This window comes from Pseudophryne corroboree, chromosome 5, assembly GCF_028390025.1.
Source record: "Pseudophryne corroboree isolate aPseCor3 chromosome 5, aPseCor3.hap2, whole genome shotgun sequence".
Lineage (NCBI taxonomy): Eukaryota > Metazoa > Chordata > Amphibia > Anura > Myobatrachidae > Pseudophryne > Pseudophryne corroboree.
The window spans coordinates 30,975,301-30,997,084 of NC_086448.1; the positions used below are offsets into that span (position 1 = coordinate 30,975,301).

General features: G+C 48.4%; 1 protein-coding gene across 4 annotated transcripts in view; it reads left to right on the forward strand.

Annotated features, from left to right (window-relative positions):
* AGO2 (argonaute RISC catalytic component 2) overlaps positions 1–21,784 on the forward strand; it is a 197,501-nt gene that overhangs the window by 114,841 nt on the left and 60,876 nt on the right. For 2 of the 4 annotated variants that reach the window (XM_063921174.1, XM_063921175.1), the window contains exons 10-11: positions 4,144–4,293; positions 13,433–13,566. In XM_063921174.1, the coding sequence (XP_063777244.1) occupies positions 4,144–4,293; positions 13,433–13,566 (284 nt within the window). The remainder of the gene's footprint in view (positions 1–4,143; positions 4,294–13,432; positions 13,567–21,784) is intronic. The other 2 variants (XM_063921176.1, XM_063921177.1) reach the window with 1 other exon arrangement.

The following is a 21,784-nucleotide window of genomic DNA, read 5'->3' on the forward strand; positions in this document are numbered from 1 at the left end:
TCTCTAGTACACCGCTGATCCCATTGTACTACACCTGCGTCTCTGTATGTGATACACCTATTCCTGTGTGAGTGTCTCAGCCCAGCATCTCTAGTACACCGCTGATCCCATTGTACTACACCTGCGTCTCTGTATGTGATGCACCTGTTCCTGTGTGAGTGTCTCAGCCCAGCATCTCTAGTACACCGCTGATCCTATTGTACTACACCTGCGTCTGTATGTGATACACCTATTCCTGTGTGAGTGTCTCAGCCCAGCATCTCTAGTGCACCGCTGATCCCATTGTACTACACCTGCGTCTCTGTATGTGATACACCTATTCCTGTGTGAGTGTCGCAGCCCAGCATCTCTAGTACACCGCTGATCCTATTGTACTACACCTGCGTCTCTGTATGTGATGCACCTATTCCTGTGTGAGTGTCGCAGCCCAGCATCTCTAGTACACCGCTGATCCTATTGTACTACACCTGCGTCTCTGTATGTGATGCACCTATTCCTGGGTGAGTGTCGCAGCCCAGCATCTCTAGTACACCGCTGCTCCCATTGTACTACACCTGCATCTGTATGTGATACACCTATTCCTGTGTGAGTGTCGCAGCCCAGCATCTCTAGTACACCGCTGATCCTATTGTACTACACCTGCATCTGTATGTGATACACCTATTCCTGTGTGAGTGTCGCAGCCCAGCATCTCTAGTGCACCGCTGCTCCCATTGTACTACACCTGCGTCTCTGTATGTGATGCACCTATTCCTGTGTGAGTGTCGCAGCCCAGCATCTCTAGTGCACCACTGATCCTATTGTACTACACCTGCGTCTCTGTATGTGATACACCTATTCCTGTGTGAGTGTCGCAGCCCAGCATCTCTAGTACACCGCTGATCCCATTGTGCTACACCTGCGTCTCTGTATGTGATACACCTATTCCTGTGTGAGTGTCGCAGCCCAGCATCTCTAGTACACCGCTGATCCTATTGTACTACACCTGCGTCTCTGTATGTGATGCACCTATTCCTGTGTGAGTGTCGCAGCCCAGCATCTCTAGTACACCGCTGATCCTATTGTACTACACCTGCGTCTGTATGTGATACACCTATTCCTGTGTGAGTGTCGCAGCCCAGCATCTCTAGTACACCGCTGATCCCATTGTACTACACCTGCGTCTCTATATGTGATACACCTATTCCTGTGTGAGTGTCGCAGCCCAGCATCTCTAGTACACCGCTGATCCTATTGTACTACACCTGCGTCTGTATGTGATACACCTATTCCTGTGTGAGTGTCGCAGCCCAGCATCTCTAGTGCACCGCTGCTCCCATTGTACTACACCTGCGTCTCTGTATGTGATGCACCTATTCCTGTGTGAGTGTCGCAGCCCAGCATCTCTAGTACACCGCTGATCCTATTGTACTACACCTGCGTCTGTATGTGATACACCTATTCCTGTGTGAGTGTCTCAGCCCAGCATCTCTAGTGCACCGCTGCTCCCATTGTACTACACCTGCGTCTCTGTATGTGATACACCTATTCCTGTGTGAGTGTCTCAGCCCAGCATCTCTAGTGCACCGCTGCTCCCATTGTACTACACCTGCGTCTCTGTATGTGATGCACCTATTCCTGTGTGAGTGTCGCAGCCCAGCATCTCTAGTACACCGCTGATCCTATTGTACTACACCTGCGTCTCTGTATGTGATGCACCTATTCCTGTGTGAGTGTCGCAGCCCAGCATCTCTAGTGCACCACTGATCCCATTGTACTACACCTGCGTCTGTATGTGATGCACCTATTCCTGTGTGAGTGTCTCAGCCCAGCATCTCTAGTACACCGCTGATCCTATTGTACTACACCTGCGTCTCTGTATGTGATACATCTATTCCTGTGTGAGTGTCGCAGCCCAGCATCTCTAGTACACCGCTGATCCTATTGTACTACACCTGCGTCTCTGTATGTGATACACCTATTCCTGTGTGAGTGTCGCAGCCCAGCATCTCTAGTACATCGCTGATCCTATTGTACTACACCTGCGTCTCTGTATGTGATACACCTATTCCTGTGTGAGTGTCTCAGCCCAGCATCTCTAGTACACCGCTGATCCCATTGTACTACACCTGCGTCTCTGTATGTGATACACCTATTCCTGTGTGAGTGTCGCAGCCCAGCATCTCTAGTACATCGCTGATCCCATTGTACTACACCTGCGTCTCTGTATGTGATACACCTATTCCTGTGTGAGTGTCTCAGCCCAGCATCTCTAGTGCACCGCTGCTCCCATTGTACTACACCTGCGTCTCTGTATGTGATACACCTATTCCTGTGTGAGTGTCGCAGCCCAGCATCTCTAGTGCACCGCTGATCCTATTGTACTACACCTGCGTCTCTGTATGTGATACATCTATTCCTGTGTGAGTGTCGCAGCCCAGCATCTCTAGTACACCGCTGATCCTATTGTACTACACCTGCGTCTCTGTATGTGATACACCTATTCCTGTGTGAGTGTCTCAGCCCAGCATCTCTAGTGCACCGCTGCTCCCATTGTACTACACCTGCGTCTCTGTATGTGATACACCTATTCCTGTGTGAGTGTCGCAGCCCAGCATCTCTAGTGCACCGCTGATCCCATTGTACTACACCTGCGTCTCTGTATGTGATACACCTATTCCTGTGTGAGTGTCGCAGCCCAGCATCTCTAGTACATCGCTGATCCCATTGTACTACACCTGCGTCTCTGTATGTGATACACCTATTCCTGTGTGAGTGTCTCAGCCCAGCATCTCTAGTGCACCGCTGCTCCCATTGTACTACACCTGCGTCTCTGTATGTGATACACCTATTCCTGTGTGTGTCGCAGCCCAGCATCTCTAGTGCACCGCTGATCCTATTGTACTACACCTGCGTCTGTATGTGATACACCTATTCCTGTGTGAGTGTCGCAGCCCAGCATCTCTAGTACACCGCTGATCCTATTGTACTACACCTGCGTCTCTGTATGTGATGCACCTATTCCTGTGTGAGTGTCGCAGCCCAGCATCTCTAGTACACCGCTGATCCTATTGTACTACACCTGCGTCTCTGTATGTGATGCACCTATTCCTGTGTGAGTGTCGCAGCCCAGCATCTCTAGTACACCGCTGATGCTATTGTACTACACCTGCGTCTCTGTATGTGATACACCTATTCCTGTGTGAGTGTCTCAGCCCAGCATCTCTAGTACACCGCTGATCCTATTGTACTACACCTGCGTCTCTGTATGTGATACACCTATTCCTGTGTGAGTGTCACAGCCCAGCATCTCTAGTGCACCGCTGCTCCCATTGTACTACACCTGCGTCTCTGTATGTGATACACCTATTCCTGTGTGAGTGTCTCAGCCCAGCATCTCTAGTACACCGCTGATCCTATTGTACTACACCTGCGTCTCTGTATGTGATGCACCTATTCCTGTGTGTGTCGCAGCCCAGCATCTCTAGTGCACCGCTGATCCTATTGTACTACACCTGCGTCTCTGTATGTGATACACCTATTCCTGTGTGTGTGTGTCTCAGCCCAGCATCTCTAGTGCACCGCTGATCCTATTGTACTACACCTGCGTCTCTGTATGTGATGCACCTATTCCTGTGTGAGTGTCGCAGCCCAGCATCTCTAGTACACCGCTGATCCTATTGTACTACACCTGCGTCTCTGTATGTGATGCACCTATTCCTGTGTGAGTGTCACAGCCCAGCATCTCTAGTGCACCACTGATCCCATTGTACTACACCTGCGTCTCTGTATGTGATGCACCTATTCCTGTGTGAGTGTCGCAGCCCAGCATCTCTAGTACACCGCTGATCCTATTGTACTACACCTGCGTCTCTGTATGTCATGCACCTATTCCTGTGTGAGTGTCGCAGCCCAGCATCTCTAGTACACTGAGTGGCTTTTTGCTGCACCTGCGATGCGAATAAGGCGCAAAATGTAAAGAAAAATCCAGTATGTTACACCTCAGCCTTGGCTGGGAGTCTCTTTATTGATGCCCAGTAAGTGAGGACACATCTGTATATTTATGTATATTGTTCTGCGTAGTTGTAAAGCTGGATGTTTAGTTCTAGATGATGATGTCTGGTAAGAAAGTCCCTACTGATCTGTATCGTTTTCTTGTTTCAGATGCGCAGTGCAAGTTTCAATACTGATCCCTTTGTACGTGAGTTTGGTATTATGGTGAAAGACAACATGACTGATGTCACCGGAAGAGTCCTTCAACCTCCTTCAATCCTTTATGGAGGCAGGGTATGGGAAGAACCAAATGCTCCCTTGGTAGACATCTCCACGGTTTTTGATCTTTATTCCATGTCTTGCTGTGCTTGTCTTGGCAATGCTTCTTATAATGGGGTTATATAATGGGCTTGTGCTGGAAAACATTCCCTCACAGCTAATGGGGTGCTGTGTGTGTGAGACCAGCAACATTTACCATAACGTTTGGCTGGGTGTTCCCAAGGAACCCTGATAATCTAGAATACGTCTTTCATGTGCCATGTGAAACCAAAATACTTTGTCTTCCATAGGTCCTTAAATATTGGGACATCGACACACTTCTCATATTTTGGGCTCTATACACCACCACAATGGATTTGAAATTAAACAAACAAGATGTGCTTTAACTGCAGACTTTCCGCTTTAATTTGAGGGTATTTACATCCAAATCAGGTGAACGGTGTAGGAATTACAACAGTTTCTATATGTGCCTCACACTTTTTAAGGGACCAAAAGTACTGGGACAATCGACTCAAAAAGCTATTTCATGGACAGGGGTGGGCTATTCCCTCATTTCATCATCAATTAAGCAGGTAAAAGGTCTGGAATAGATTCCAGGTGTGACATTTGCATTTGGAATCTGTTGCTGTCGACACTCAATATGAGATCCAAAGAGCTGCCACTATCAGTGAATCAAGCCATCATTAGGCTGAAAAATCAAAACAAACCCATCAGAGAGATAGCAAAAACATTAGGTGTGGCCAAATCAACTGTTTGGAACATTCTTAAAAAGAAAGAACGCACTGGAGAGCTCAGCAACACCAAAAGACCCAGAAGACCACGGAAAACAACTGTGGTGGATGACAGAAGAAATATTTCCCTGGTAAAGAAAAACCCCTTCACAACAGTTGACCAGATCAAGAACACTCTCCAGGAGGTAGGTGTATGTGTGTCAAAGTCAACAATCAAGAGAAGACTTCACAAGAGTGAATATAGAGGGTTCAGCACAAGATGTAAACCATTGGTGAGCCACAAAAACAGAAAGACCAGATTAGAGTTTGCCAAACAACATCTAAAAAACCCTTTACAGTTCTGGAACAACATCCTAATGACAGATGAGACAAATGGATGTAAATACCCTCAAATTAAAGCGGAAAGTCTGCAGTTAAAGCACATCTTGTTTGTTTCATTTCAAATCCATTGTGGTGGTGTATAGAGCCCAAAATATGAGAATTGTGTCGATGTCCCAATTTCTCTAACGTCCTAAGTGGATGCTGGGGACTCCGTAAGGACCATGGGGAATAGCGGCTCCGCAGGAGACTGGGCACATCTAAAGAAAGCTTTAGGACTAACTGGTGTGCACTGGCTCCTCCCCCTATGACCCTCCTCCAAGCCTCAGTTAGATTTCTGTGCCCGACGAGAAGGGTGCACACTAGGGGCTCTCCTGAGCTTCTTAGTGAAAGTTTTAGTTTAGGTTTGTTTTCAGTGAGTCCTGCTGGCAACAGGCTCACTGCATCGAGGGACTAAGGGGAGAAGAAGCGAACTCACCTGCGTGCAGAGTGGATTGGGCTTCTTGGCTACTGGACATTAGCTCCACAGGGACGATCACAGGTCCAGCCTGGATGGGTCCCAGAGCCGCGCCGCCGGCCCCCTTACAGAGCCAGAAGAGCGAAGAGGTCCGGAAAAATCGGCGGCAGAAGACGTTCCTGTCTTCAATAAGGTAGCGCACAGCACTGCAGCTGTGCGCCATTGCTCTCAGCACACTTCATACTCCGGTCACTGAGGGTGCAGGGCGCTGGGGGGGGGGGGGGGGGCCTGAGACGCAATAAAACATTACAGAAATACCTTACATGGCAAAAAATGCATCACATATAGCTCCTGGGCTATATGGATGCATTTAACCCCTGCCAGAATATACAAAAAACCGGGAGATAGGCTCCGCCCCCTTTTCGACGGCCTTATCTCCTCAGCACACTGGCGCCATTTTCCCCTCACAGCTCAGTTGGAGGGAAGCTCCCTGGCTCTTCCCTGCAGACAGAAAGGGTTAAAAAAAGAGAGGGGGGCACTAATTAGGCGCAGTATTAAAACATACAGCAGCTATAAGGGGAAAAACACTTATATAAGGTTATCCCTGTATATATATAGCGCTCTGGTGTGTGCTGGCATACTCTCCCTCTGTCTCCCCAAAGGGCTAGTGGGGTCCTGTCCTCTATCAGAGCATTCCCTGTGTGTGTGCTGTGTCGGTACGTTTGTGTCGACATGTATGAGGAGAAAAATGATGTGGAGACGGAGCAGTGTGTCTGTAACAGTGATGTCACCCCCTAGGGGGTCGACACCTGAGTGGATGTACTGTTGAAAATTACGTGACAGTGTCAGCTCTATATAAAAAAAACTGGTTGACATGAGACAGCCGGCTACTCAGCTTGTGCCTGTCCAGACGTCTCATAAGCCGTCAGGGGCTCTAAAGCGGCCGTTACCTCAGATGGCAGATACAGACGCCGACACGGATACTGACTCCTGTGTCGACGGTGAAGAGACAACCGTGTTTTCCAGTAGGACCACACGTTACATGATTGAGACAATGGAAAATGTTTTTATACATTTCTGATAATACGAGTACCACCAAAAAAGGGGTATTATGTTCGGTGAGGGAAAAACTACCTGTAGTTTTCCTGAATCTGAGAAATAAAATGTGTGATGATGCGTGGGTTTCCCCCCGATAACAATTAATAATTTCTTAAAAAGTATTGGCTGCATACCCTTTCCCGCCAGAGGTTAGGATGCATTGGGAAACACCCCCTAGGGGGGATAAGGCGCTCACACGCTTGTAAGAACAAGGGCTCTACCCTCTCATGAGATGGCCGCCCTTAAGGATCCTGCTGATAGAAAGCAGGAGGGTATCCAAAAAGGTATTTACACACATACTGGTGTTATACTGCGACCAGCTATCGCCTCAGCCTGGAGGTGCAGTGCTGGGTTGGCATGGTCGGATTCCCTGACTGGAAATATTGATATCCTAGATAAGGATAGTATATTATGGCTTATAGAGCATTTAAAAGATGCATTTCTATATATGCATGATGCACAGCGGAATAATTGCCGACTGGCATCAAGTATAAGTGCGTTGTCCAATTCTACCAGTAAAATGGTCAGGTGATGCGGATTCCAAACGGCATTTGGAAGTATTGCCTTTGAAAGGGGACATTTGGGGTCGGTCTTTTAGACCTGGTGGCCACGGCAACAGCTGGGAAATCCACGTTTGTACCCCAGGTCGCCTCTCAAAATAAGACGCCGTATTATCAGGCGCAGTCCTTTGTTGGCAAGCGGACAAAAGGTTCCTCTTTTCTGCTCGTGACAGAGGGAGAGGAAAAAGGCTGCAGAGATCAGCCAGTTCCCAGGAACAGAAACCCTTTCCCGCCTCTGCCAAGCCCTCAGTATGACGCTAGGGCTTTACAAGCTCAGGCACGGTGGGGGCCCGTTCTCAATGAATTTCAGTGCGCAGTGGGCTCACTCGCAAGTAGACCCCTGGATCCTTCAGGTAATATCTCAGGGGTACATATTGGAATTCGAGACGTCTCCCCCTCGCCGTTTCCAAAAGTCGACTTTACCGACGTCTCCCTCTGACAGGGAGGCAGTTTTGGAAGCCATTCACAAGCTGTATTCCCAGCAGGTGATAATCAAGGTACCCCTCCTGCAACAGGGAACGGGGTATTATTCCACACTATTGTGGTACCGAAGCCAGACGGCTCGGTGAGACCGATTCTAAAATCTAAAATCTTTGAACACTTACATACAGAGGTTCAAATTCAAGATTGAGTCACTCAGAGCAGTGATTGCGAACCTGGAAGAAGGGGACTACATGATGTCTCGGGACATCAAGGATGCTTACCTTCATGTCAAAATTTACCCTTCTCACCAAGGGTACCTCAGGTTATGGTACTGAACTGTCACTATCAGTTCAGACGCTGCCGTAGGGATGTTCCACGGCACCCCGGGTCTTTACCAAGGTAATGGACGAAATTATATCCCTTCGAAGGAAGGAAATTTTAGTTATCCCTTACTTGGACGATTCCCTGATAAGGGTAAGATCCAGGGAACAGTTGGAGGTCGGTGTAGCACTATCTCAGGTAGTGTTGCGGCAGCACGATTGGGTTCTCAATATTCCAAAATCGCAGCTGGTTCCGACGACTTGTCTTCTGTTTCCTAGGGATGATCCTGGACACAGTCCAGAAAAAAGGTGTTTCTCCCGGAAGAGAAAGCCAGGGAGTTATCCGAGCTAATCAGGAACCTCCTAAAACCGAACCAAGTCTCAGTGCATCAATGCACAAGGGTTCTGGGAAAAAATGGTGGCTTCCTACGAAGCAATCCCATTCGTTGGATTCCACGCAAGAACTTTCCAGTGGAACCTACTGGACAAATGGTCCGGGTCGCATTTTCAGATGCATCAGCGGATAACCCTGTCACCAAGGACAAGGGTATCCATCCTGTGGTGGTTGCAGAGTGCTCATCTTCTAGAGGGCCGCAGATTCGGCATTCAGGACTGGGTCCTGGTGACCACGGATGCCAGCCTGCGAGGCTGGGGAGCAGTCACACAGGTAAGGAATATCCAGGGCTTAGGGTCAAGCCTGGATACATCACTTCACATAAATATCCTGAAGCTAAGGGCCATTTACAATGCTCTAAGCTTAGCGAGACCTCTGCTTCAAGGTCAGCCGGTGTTGATCCAGTCGGACAACATCATGGCAGTCACCCACGTAAACAGACAGGGTGGCACAAGAAGCAGGAGGGCAATGGCAGAAGCTGCAAGGATTCTCCGCTGGGCGGAAAATCATGTAATAGCACTGTCAACAGTATTCATTCCAGGAGTGGACAACTGGGAAGCAGACTTCCTCAGCACGACCTCCACCCGGGAGAGTGGGGATTTCACCCAGAAGTCGTCCACATGATTAAAAAACTCGACAGGTATTGCGCCAGGTCAAGAGACCCTCAGGCAATAGTTGTAGACGCTCTGGTAACACCGTGGGTGTACCAGTCAGTGTATGTGTTCCCTCCTCTGCCTCTCATACCCAAGGTACTGAGATTGATAAGATGGAGAGGAGTAAGCACTATATTCGTGACTCCGGATGGGCCAAAAAGGACTTGGTAACCGGAACTTCAAGAGAGGCTCACGGAGGATCTGTGGCCTCTACCTCTAAGAAGGGACCTGCTCCAGCAAGGACCCCGTCTGTTCCAAGACTTACCGCGGCTGCGTTTGACGGCATGGCGGTTGAACACCGGATCCTGAAGGAAAAAAGGCATTCCGGATGAAGTCATCCCTATCCTGATCAAAAGCCAGGAAGGATGTAACCGCAAAAACATTATCACCGCAATTGGCGAAAATATGTTGCGTAGTGCGAGGCCAGTAAGGCCCGACGGAGGAAATTCAACTGGGTCGATTCCTACATTTCCGGCAAACAGGAGTGTCTATGGGCCTGAAATTGGGGTCCATTAAGGTTCAGATTTCGGCCCTGTCAATTTTCTTCCAAAAAAGAACTAGCTTCAGTCCCTGAAGTTTAGACGTTTGTAAAAGGGGTACTGCATATACAGCCTCCTTTTGTGCCTCCAGTGGCAATTTGGGATCTCAATGTAGTTTGGGTTCCAAAAGTCACATTGGTTTGAACCACTTAAATCTGTGGAGTTAAAATATCTCACATGGAAAGTGGTCATGCTGTTGGCCCTGGCCTGGGCCAGGCGCGTGTCAGGATTGGCGGCTTTATCCTGTAAAAGCCCTTATCTGATTTTCCATTCGGACAGGGCGGAATTGAGGACTCGTCCTCAGTTTCTCCCTAAGGTGGTTCCAGCGTTTTCACCTGAACCAACCTATTGTGGTGCCTGCGGCTACTAGGGACTTGGAGGAATCCAAGTTGCTGGATGTTGTCAGGGCCCTGAAAATATGTTCCAGGACGGCTGGAGTCAGGAAATCTGACTCGCTGTTTATCCTGTATGCACCCAACGTGCTGGGTGCTCCTGCTTCTAAGCAGACTATTGCTCGTTGGATTTGTAGTACAATTCAGCTTGCACATTCTGTGGCAGGCCTGCCACAGCTAAAATCTGTAAAAGCCCGTTCCACAAGGAAAGTGGGCTCATCTTGGGCGGCTGCCCGAGGGGTCTCGGCTTTACAACTTTGCCGAGCAGCTACTTGGTCAGGGGCAAACACGTTTGCTAATTTCTACAAATTTGATACCCTGGCTGAGGAGGACCTGGAGTTCTCTCATTCGGTGCTGCAGAGTCATCCGCACTCTCCCGCCCGTTTGGGAGCTTTGGTATAATCCCCATGGTCCTTACGGAGTCCCCAGCATCCACTTAGGACGTTAGAGAAAATAAGAATTTACTTACCGATAATTCTATTTCTCGTAGTCCGTAGTGGATGCTGGGCGCCCATCCCAAGTGCGGATTGTCTGCAATACTTGTACATAGTTATTGTTACAAAAATCGGGTTATTATTGTTGGGAGCCATCTTTTCAGAGGCTCCTCTGTTATCATACTGTTAACTGGGTTCAGATCACAAGTTATACGGTGTGATTGGTGTGGCTGGTATGAGTCTTACCCGGGATTCAAAATCCTTCCTTATTGTGTACGCTCGTCCGGGCACAGTTTCCTAACTGAGGCTTGGAGGAGGGTCATAGGGGGAGGAGCCAGTGCACACCAGTTAGTCCTAAAGCTTTCTTTAGATGTGCCCAGTCTCCTGCGGAGCCGCTATTCCCCATGGTCCTTACGGAGTCCCCAGCATCCACTACGGACTACGAGAAATAGAATTATCGGTAAGTAAATTCTTATTATTTATGAAACTGACTAGATATGTTTGGCAGCTTCTTAATTTACTAGATTTGTGGTTTATTTTTTTACATTTTTTATATAGTAATGTGCTTTCTTATCCGTTCATAACCTTTCCGCAGGGGTAATAGATGCCTGCGGAATAATAGAACTACAGAAGCATAGTAAAGGAGACCTTTCACCTTGACCCTAAATTAATGATTAACCCCCTACCTAGAAAGTCTGCACAATCTAGTGTCCAGACCCCCATTTTATTACTTGTATCCCCATAGAAGTCCATTCTCAGTCGCTGTTTGGGTTCAGACCCCCGTCTCATTACTGGTGTCCCCATAGCAGCCCATTCCTAGTCGCTGTTTGGGTTCAGACCCCCGTCTCATTACTGGTATCCCCATAGCAGTCCATTCCTAGTCGCTGTTTGGGTTCAGACCCCCGTCTCATTACTGGTATCCCCATAGCAGCCCATTCCTAGTCGCTGTCTGGGTTCAGACCCCCGTCTCATCACTGGGGTCCCCATAGCAGCCCATTCCTAGTCACTGTTTGGGTTCAGACCCCCATTTTATTACTGGTATCCCCATAGCAGCCCATTCCTAGTCGCTGTCTGGGTTCAGACCCCCGTCTCATCACTGGTATCCCCATAGCAGTCCATTCCTAGTCCCTGTTTGGGTTCAGACCCCCATTTTATTACTGGTATCCCCATAGCAGCCCATTCCTAGTCGCTGTCTGGGTTCCGACCCCCGTCTCATCACTGTGTCCCCATAGCAGCCCATTTCTAGTCGCTGTTTGGGTTCAGACCCCCGTCTCATCACTGGGGTCCCCATAGCAGCCCATTCCTAGTCGCTGTTTGGGTCCAGACCCCTGTCTCATTACGGTGTCCCCATAGCAGCCCATTCCTAGTCGCTGTTTGGGTTCAGACCCACGTCTCATCACTGTGTCCCAATAGCAGCCTATTCCTAGTCGCTGTTTGGGTTCAGAACCCTCTCATTACTGGTGTCCCCATAGCAGCCCATTCCTAGTCGCTGTTTGGGTTCAGACCCCTGTCTCATTACTGGTATCCCCATAGCAGCCCATTCCTAGTCGCTGTTTGGGTTCAGACCCCCGTCTCATCACTGGTGTCCCCATAGCAGCCCATTCCTAGTCGCTGTTTGGGTTCAGACCCCTGTCTCATTACTGGTATCCCCATAGCAGGCAATTCCTAGTCGCTGTTTGGGTTCAGACCCCCGTCTCATCACTGGTGTCCCCATAGCAGCCCATTCCTAGTCGCTGTTTGGGTTCAGACCCCTGTCTCATCACTGGGGTCCCCATAGCAGCCCATTCCTAGTCGCTGTTTGGGTTTAGACCCCCGTCTCATCACTGGTGTCCCCATAGCAGCCCATTCTTAGTCGCTGTTTGGGTTCAGACCCCCGTCTCATCACTGGGGTCCCCATAGCAGTCCATTCTCAGTCGCTGTTTGTGTTCAGACCCCGTCTCATCACTGCTATCCCCATAGAAGCCCATTCCTAGTTGCGGTTTGGGTTCAGACCCCCGTCTCATCACTGGTGTCCCCATAGAAGCCTGTTCTCAGTCGCTGTTTGGATTCCTGCTGCAGCTTACTCTCAATGCTTCCTACATGAACTGCAGCGAATCCATTACAATAAATCCATGTGTATGTAGAATTTACAGTTGTAGGCGAGGTTTATTCCCCCGGCAAATTTGCATGTTCCGTGAACGAGAAGTTCGCACATCCTCATCAGGTTTGCAAACTTAGACATGACCTATTTCTGCACATAACAGACCATTCTTATACTGCATGTTCTTCATTTTTGCCAGCTGGTAAAGACCCCTGTACTTCATGCTAATTACTACATTTCTGTGCTGCAATTACTTTTATGGGTCCATCCAGTTGCCCGGAATGGCTTCACAGGTACAAGTGCGGTTGTATGGCGCACTTAGGTTACCACCAAGTCACAGATTTTTGTTTACAGCCCCATAGGGCTGCGAGCAAAAGATATGCACCCTTCGCGGGTAATTGGTTTGACCGTTTTTTTTTTTTGTTGTTGTTTTTTAGGGGGGTGGGGTCTAGAGATACACCATACAGTTTCTGCTTATGTACCTTAAATAGTTGTATTTATCCCTGTAGTATAGCCTATGTCTCAATGTGCGGAGTAGCGTTTCATTGATAAGATTATTACGGCTGTTTTAGTCTTTTGTGTTTGGCTGCTCTTTGTGTGTCCTTCATGTATATATGTTTGCACGCTTGTGCTGCTGCTTTATCTCTTAGCTTGCTGGAGTAACATCCGTCACATTTCTGATTTGTCGGCTACATTTTGGACTTGTTGCCTGGTTGTGTCTATTAACCATCGCAATCCATTTACTTTGTTTTTATTATAATTTTTGTTTTCATACATTTTAGAACAAAGCCATTGCTACCCCTGTGCAAGGTGTTTGGGACATGAGGAACAAACAGTTTCACACTGGCATTGAGATAAAGCTGTGGGCTATTGCCTGCTTTGCCCCTCAGCGACAATGTACTGAGCTCCACCTGAAGTAAGTTTATGTCCTTGTGTGTAACACGTCGTCTTATATATCTAAAGGTATACCCGCTGTGTACAGTGCCGCCCTTTCCTTATATACCGGTGTATGTGTATCCACTCATACTAATAGCCAAATGTAATTCTGTGCGTAACAACATTGGTTGTTGCAATATTAATGTGCAAGTACTAACCCCCATCGCTAAAGGTGCAGTCGGGGTGGCTGACGCATGTGGGGGTCATGCTGGCGCCGGCTAATTCCCCGTTGCCCATTCGCTATAGTTTAGTGTTGCGCTTTATAGCGGGCACAGTGCCTGACAGCTTGAAAACACTTTAACTTCAGGACAGCCAGAGAACAGAACAGTGTCTTGCCTATGTGAGCGTTCCCGAAGGAAGATTATTAGTTTCAGTAAAATGTCTTTTAAAAGGGTCATTTATTTGTAGATGAAAGTACTAGGGATACGCCAGAGGTTCGTGTTCTCCCCAAGGGCTTTTTGATGGGCCAGGTATTTTTATTCACCACCTGCGGCCTGCCTGGTTTGCAAAGTGCGCCAGCCAACAGGGGGCACCATGGGCACCTAGGATCCTAGCTACTACATCTGCCTTGGCCCACCATGCACTGGAGGCGGGCTGCCTTCATGAGCCCGGGCCTAAACTTATTCTTCACTTCTCATAGGCTGTTCGATAAGGTTGCAGCGCTAGGCGTCCTGTAGGATGCCCGCACTGCAGCTCCAACAACCTCCCGTCGCAACACTAGTAAGCGGTCCAGCGATTATGGCGGGCGCCACCAGAACTCTGCCAGCACGCTCCTCTGGACAGACCCAGGCTGCAACTGGGGGAGAGGGACGGGTAAGGCGGATTTCCCGCTTGTGGGAATCTCGTATTGTGCAGCCTTTATCTCTGGTTATGTAGACAGCTGATGAGGGAATTTGGTACGTCCGCAACCTCACTAGGCCACCAGGGCACAGTATGGTGGCATTGGGGACACATTTTTAGAGTCCATTATGCCCTGGATGATAACTTCTGTACAGAGGAGGTGTGCTGCCCCCACAATAGCTTATCCCCCAGCTCAGCGTCCCCACTCTGAGCTATTAAGTCTGCAGCAGCAAGGTCTCAGGAAATATATAAAAGCAAAATTTAACTGCGCTATAAATGGAGGTTTAATTAAAAGCGGCTCCAGAAACAAACAAATTGACACACAAAATTTAAATAAGAGCGCTTGATATTGTGTACACAATACCTAAATAAAAAAATTAAAGATTGTTTACAGCTCTTTTATAAGCATGTGGGTTGAGAGTCCCAATCGTTTAAATCGTTAATCCGTTATTTTTATGTGCAGCCGTTGGTGGATGAGTGTGCGCATAATAGGTACACTGTGATAATCTTTCCCTCAACTTGTAGCTGTATTTGCTGTATGATGCTCCCGGCTTGTAGAATCAGTGTGCTGGCTGCGGTGGACGGCTCCCGGCTGGCTGTGTTGAGCAGCCTCCGGGCGGCTACACTGAGGCGGGTCACAGCTAAGCGGCTCCACGCCGGCTAGAACGGGACGACTGGCTGCTGCGGGCAGCTTTGATGGGGCTCTGATTAGATGGCTTCGTGTTCGCTCCGTGGGCGGCTCCCCGCCTGTTTGGAATAAACTGCTCCCGGGTGCCTTTTTGATAATGGTCTTTCTTGCAGCGATCGGGTCCCAGCTGTACTGAATGAACAGCTCCTCCCAACATGACCCTCTCCAGGAGGGACAGAATCTGTTATTTAAATTTTATAGGTCTCAGGAAAGTCTGGTCCAGGTTCCCTGTATATCTCTCCCCAGGGCCAGGTTGTACAGCACTGATCCTACCAACCTATTAAGGCTTGAGTAGTTGATTTAGTTGCCATTGCTAATATTTATATGCATTGCATGTGACTTGCTGTCTCTGACTTTCTTCTGTCATATCTAGCCCTTCTACTCCTTCCTTAACCCAAATGACCAGGTGTACAGGGATTCATTTCCTCAGTTACATGTATTTGTGAGGGATGTCGCATTGCATTATCTGACTATACACTCACTGTGTGCTTATTGTACCACTATGTCTGGCAAAGGTAATAAGGAGGCTGGGGTTCCTGTGCTGGCTACATGCAGATCCTGTGCAGCGGGCTTATCCTCTTAGGAAGCTGTACAGGACGGCCTGTGTGCCGACTGTTATATCCCAACTCAACAGCCCGATCCACCAGCCCCTGTCCAGGAACCATCTTGGTTGTCTTCCTTCTCTCAGGTCCTGACACAGTTAGTGGACAGCTTATCAGCTCCCACTCTGCCTCCTACCATGGGTTTCACAGCAGTTGCAACCTGCTTTCTATCCGTTATGCTTCTGCCCTGGACAGATGTTTTTTTCCCACTCGGTTGAGAATATTGCTCAAACATCTGTCACCTTTCAGCACGTGTTCCAGGGTGATGGACAGTTGGCAGGCTGTGCCATTGTCGGGCTACGCAGCTTTCATATTCTGACGCGGTCTTTGCAGAAGTAGATGATGCAGATGTCTCTCTCCCTTAATCTCCCTCGGGTGAAGAGGAACGACATTCTTCCGTGGATGACCCCACCCTGGTGTGGGCAGTTAAATCCATTCTTGACATAGGATAGGAACCAGCACCTAAGGCTCTGGTATTTAAACGGCAAAAGGTTGTAATGGCTGCTAGTTCCCTCAGTCGGATCAGCTCACTGAACTCATGCGTGAATCATGGCTTACTCCTGCCAAACTGCTCCCAAAAAGACTGGTGTCCTTTTACACTCTCCTAGCTGGAGTGTGCTAAGTCGGAGGTTCCCCCTACAGTAGATTCTCATGTAGCGCGTCTGGTTAGAAGCTCTACATTGTCTATACCGATTGGGTTTTCCCTTAACGATGCCACAGATAGAAAAAATGTAAATTGTCTCAAAGCCATCTATTCACATGCAGGTGCTATTACGCGGCCAGCTTTGGTCTCTGCCTGGGTAGCTAAGGCTGCTGAAGGCTGGGCAGATGCGTCTGAGGACAGCCTGCCTTCAGCCGCTACCAGGGAACAGCTCATATCCAGGAAGCAGCCTCTTATCTGGGAGAAGCAGCGTTGGATACTGGAGTCCTTACTTCCAAAGCATCAGCAATCTATGTGGTCACCCGAAGGGTCCTATGGCTCCGGTCTTGAAAGCGGACACTGATTCTAAGAAGGCGCTCAAATCTCTACCATTCGCTGAAGACATACTGTTCAGCGCCGAGTTGGACAAGATCGTGGCCACTGTTGCAGCTTCGAAATCTGCCTTTTTACCTTCAGTGGCTACCCCAAAGCCTAGGAGGTCCTCCTTTCGGTCTTTCACTCCCAGGGTATGGCTGAGGGACAGTTTTTTCCTAGGCAGTCTGGCTCACACAAGACCGCCAAACCCTGCGCTAAACAATCTTGGGCTTCCAGATGCACAGCTACAAAGTATGATGACAAACACTCCGCCTGGGAGGCCAACTACTTAGGCTTGCAGAGTCCTGACGTCAGACCACCACAGATGCCTGGGTACAAGAAGTGGTCTCTCACAAGTATGCTCTCGCCTTTCTGAGGCGTCCTCCCCAACAGTTCTTTTGTACAGGCCCTCCAACAGACCCGCTCAAGGCACTGGCTCCCCTTATGCCGTTAAATCTCTGCTAACTTCAGGGGTAATAATACCTGTCCCTCTAGTACTTCGGGGAAAGGGTGTTAACTGCACCCTCTTCCTGATCCAGAAGCCAAACCTATTCTCGTCCTCAAATCATTCAACAAGTTTATCCTAGTGCCCAGGTTTTGCATGGAAACTTTCTGCTCCATGGTCCTAGCATTGCAACCTCGGGACTTCCTGCATGTACCTATTACTCCCATCAGAAATTCCTCAGATTTGCTTTTCTTCTGCAACATTATCAATTTCGGGCCCTGCCCTTTGTGCTCTATGGCACTTCAGGGTTTTACCAAAATAATGGTTGTTATGGCGGCACAACTCTCAGGCGTCGGGGATTAAGAATCCTTCCATACCTTGACGACTTTCTGTTGTTGGCACAATCCCCGGAATTACGCCAGCACCATCTTCAGCTGACCATTATCTTCCTACAGGAACACGTCTGGCTCATCAAATGGAAGAGGTCCTCGCTGTCTCCTACTCGGAGGATGTCGCGTCTAAGAGACTCTGCACCTGAGAATCCAGTAGTGATCTTCCTGCCAGCAAAAAAAATGACTGCAGGTTCTGGGTTCCATGGTCTCCTACTTTGACATGGTGGAATACACCCAGTTTCACTCCAGGCCTCTTCAACACCTTATCCTGTCCTGGAACGGGCAACATCATCTGATCCGAGCCCAGACAATTGTCCTCGTCTCTGAAGGTTTGGCTTTCCTTCTTGTGGTGGCTACACACCTCACTTGGACGAGGGTTGTCCCTTCTGGATTCCAGATTTGGTGCTCCTCACTACAGTGACCAGCCTCCGCGAGTGGGTCGTGCTGACTGTTCACTCCTTTCAGGGTTTTTGGAAAACCTGTGAGTCGCCTGCCCATCAACATTCTGGAGCTTTGGGCCGTCCTGTCCAAGTCCAGTCCGACAGCACGACTGCAGTGGCTTACCTCAACCATCAGGGAGGCACACGCAGTTGGGCGGCTATGACAGAAGAGACGCGCAACCTCATTTGGCCAAACGTCATCTCTCGGCCATCCCAGCGATGTTTATCCCATGAGTCCTCAACAGGGAGGCGGACTTCCTAAGCCGTCAAGGCGTCCACACCAGAGAGTGGGCTCTACACCCAGACCTCTTCCAACTCCTCTTTGATAAATGGGACCTACCAGACGTGAACCTCCTGGCCTCATGAACCAATCACAAACTACACTTATACGGGTCCAGGACCAGGGATACCGCAGCTGCCTTAGTGGACGCTCTGGTGGTGAAGTTGGAACCTCAATTTGGTGTACCTCTTCCGTCCAGTCTCCCTCCGTCACAAGTTCAAGCGGGACGGAGGCACCGTGCTGTTGATAGCTCCAGGCTGACCCAGGTGCCATTTGTTTGCCGCCCTGCAGTCTCTCTCCATAGACACTGCCATTCCAATCCCCTCTATGGCCAGAATTGCTGACTGAAGGTCCCTGTCTGCGCCTGGACCTAGCTTATCTGTCTTAGACGGCATGCCTCTCAAGATCCAAGGGTTTCTACCACTCTGTAGTTCAGACGATGCTCAAGGCTCGTAAGCTTACCTCAGCTTGCATCTATTAGCGTTTGGCACTCTTACGCAGTGGTGTTCTTCTAGAGGCTATCACACTACAGTTTTCAGAGTTCCTCTGCTTTGTCAGTCTGGTTCCAGCAAAGGATCGCTCCCCTACCTGATGTTAGAACGTTCCTTCAGGGTGTCTGCCACATTCACCCTCCTTGTGTCCCTCCGGTGGCTCTGTGAGACTTGTCTTTATTTCTCTTTCATCCACTCGGGGACACTGGAGACCTATACAGTAGGGGTGTGAAGCTTGCAACCGGAGTTGTGGCACAATCTAAAATTAACATTGTCTGCACAGCCGGCTCCTCCCCCTTCACATCCCACCTCCCTCAGTTTGGAAAATTGTGCTAAGAGGTACAAGCACAGAAAGGGAGCTCGTGCTCCTTGAACATTTTTATTTTTAGTTTTTCCTTTATACTGACCCAATCCCTCCTAACTAAAGGGAGGGTGCAGGTTTCAAAAGAAAAGATGGTAAATGCCCGATCCCACCTAAATGAAAGGGGGTGCAGGCTTTACCAGATGAAAAGGCTGCGTCCCCCTAATGAAAGGGGGACAAAGTTCAGGAGTGGAGACAAGGATTCCGACTGAATAGAGACTAAGATCCCAGTGAAAGGGTTCGGTATCTCTATCTGAAGATTCTCTTCTAACAGTGAGTAGACGGCTGAGCCGAGAAAAAGAATATCCTTATTAGATAAGAGTTGCTGGAGCCGAGCCAACCTGTTAAAAATGGGGGCAAAGGTTTCCATGAAGTGGAGAGATAAGGACCCTGATTGAAAGGGTCGGCATCTCTCCTAAGCAGCACAGTGAGTTGATTTACAGGCAGCATTTTTAAATAGACACTGTTAGACAGTCAGTCAGTACAGACACTGCCTGTAAGGAGAGTGAGCACTATGAGGGGGCAGCTACATGGAGGGCTCTATTGCAGGCTGAGCACACAGTATTTTTTAGAGATGTCTTCATTTTTTCAGTTGTGGCCATTTTGGCTTTTAGAAATAGGCGCCAACCTGTAGTTAGAAAATCTCTGAGGAGATTCTTCAGCTACCAATCACTGTCAAGCAGATTGAAACATTGTATTAAATTCAGTACAGCCTGAGATTAATTTACATATGGCTGGTGCCTACAGAAACGCTCTGCTGCTGCTGTTAAATCTTTGTATAAAGAATTATGTTGGTTTTCTTTTCCCTCCAAAGTATTCTACTGAAAAATATCCTGAGGAAGAGGAGCAACAGAAGTATAATCCAGCCAAGTTGATCTAACAGTTGGTGCTGTGAGGATTGCGGACACCAGGCTGGTTTAAAAAAATAAAATATATATTAAAAAAAAAATTCTTTCTCCTATAATGTAGGCTTAGTTCCAGCTGTGTGTCTAAACCAGTTTCACTTGCTCGCTATATCCCTGCGGTCTTTCTCTTCCTACTTATATAGGGTGAAAGCACTGCTGACTGTTGATGAAGTATATGTTAAACAGGTCAAAAGCACCAACCAAGACCACAAAGAAGCAATAATGGCAAGGAGGTGAGCGATTTATGTTTAGGAATGGACGCTCAACCTGGGAGTAGTGGTCAGTCGGCATCAAGTTGGCGGAATACCGCAAGCACATTTAGAATGGGCAGCAGGGTTTACCAAAAATATGGACTAATATTTCAGTAGAATGACTCTGCCTGCACATGCAGAAAAGACTGTGTTGGGCAGCAAAGAGACCACTCCCAACCCTACATGAAGAGGAAGGGGGTCTTGTAATTGATGATGAAGAAGGTGAGGCAGTAGAGGCGATACTGAACACCAGTCCGTAAGAGGAGGACTCTGAGGTTAAGGGATTAGATTCTCTTATTAAGCTGTAAAAGGTCCTTAACCTCAATGAGGAAGACGTTAAGAAACTGGAAGGTTTTGATTTATTTCAGTCAAGAACCACGAGGAGCGGATTTTCCAATTCCTCAGTCCCTCCATGTTCAAAGGGAGAAGCTTGGAAGCAGCCTGATAAGTGCTTCCAAAAATTCCAAAGAAGTTCGAGGCCGATTACCCACTACATGTATAGGTGGGAGGTTCCGCAGATGGTGGTTGCCTCCCTGGCTAGACTGTCAAGTAGAAAGACAAGCTTGCCGATACCAAACGTAACTATTTTAAAGGAGGCGTCCGATTGCAAGGTAGACAGGAATCTATTTTTTGTAGCTGCTACGATACACAGACCTACTATTGTTAATGCCTGGATCACCAAGGCTATTATAGCATGGTCTGGTCGTATTGTTCAGGCTGTAGAGAAAGATACAGCAGGAGTAAATAGTTAGACTAGCGGAGCACATCGGTGAGTCGACTACTTACAATTGCCAGGCCGCAAAGGGATGCTACCAGAATTGCATCATACTTCTCTACGTCAGCCATATCAGAAATAAGGATTCTGTGGCTCAGAGACCGGAAAATCTTTATAGCTGCAAGGGCATCGCACAGACCTATGAGGTCTGTGCTTTGGAAAAATGGTTCGGGCATAACAGGCACGAGGAGGTCTCCCAAGGAGGGGACGTTTTAAGAAGTCTATAATTAGACAAGTGGATTTCACAAACGGGAAAAAATCCTCTTTTCTGCGTACCACGTTTCATAAAGCTACGCAAATAGAGTGGAATGACTCTGGTCCAGTATTTAAGTCTTTTCGTGCTAGAGAAGAGGTTTTCGCGTTCAGGCGCGTGAAAACAGACCATTCTCCGTACACAGTCCAGAAACAGGTCTCTAAGACGAGCTCACTTTGGGCGTCCTATGATAGGCGCAGGTTTTGAAAGGTTTCAGGACACCTGGGCCGAGACTTTGCCAAATAACGGGATTCAACAGAATCCAACGGGGTTGCCTCGGTGCCCACAGAAAGCAAAAGCCCTACTGATAGCGATCCAAAAATTGCTACAGTCAGAAGTCATTACTCCAGTTCCCGCCTCTCAAAGAGGAACTGGGTTCTATTCCAATCTTTTTGTCGTACCAAACCAGGACGGGACGGTCAGACTGATACTCCATTTAACAGCTTTAAACCGATTTTCT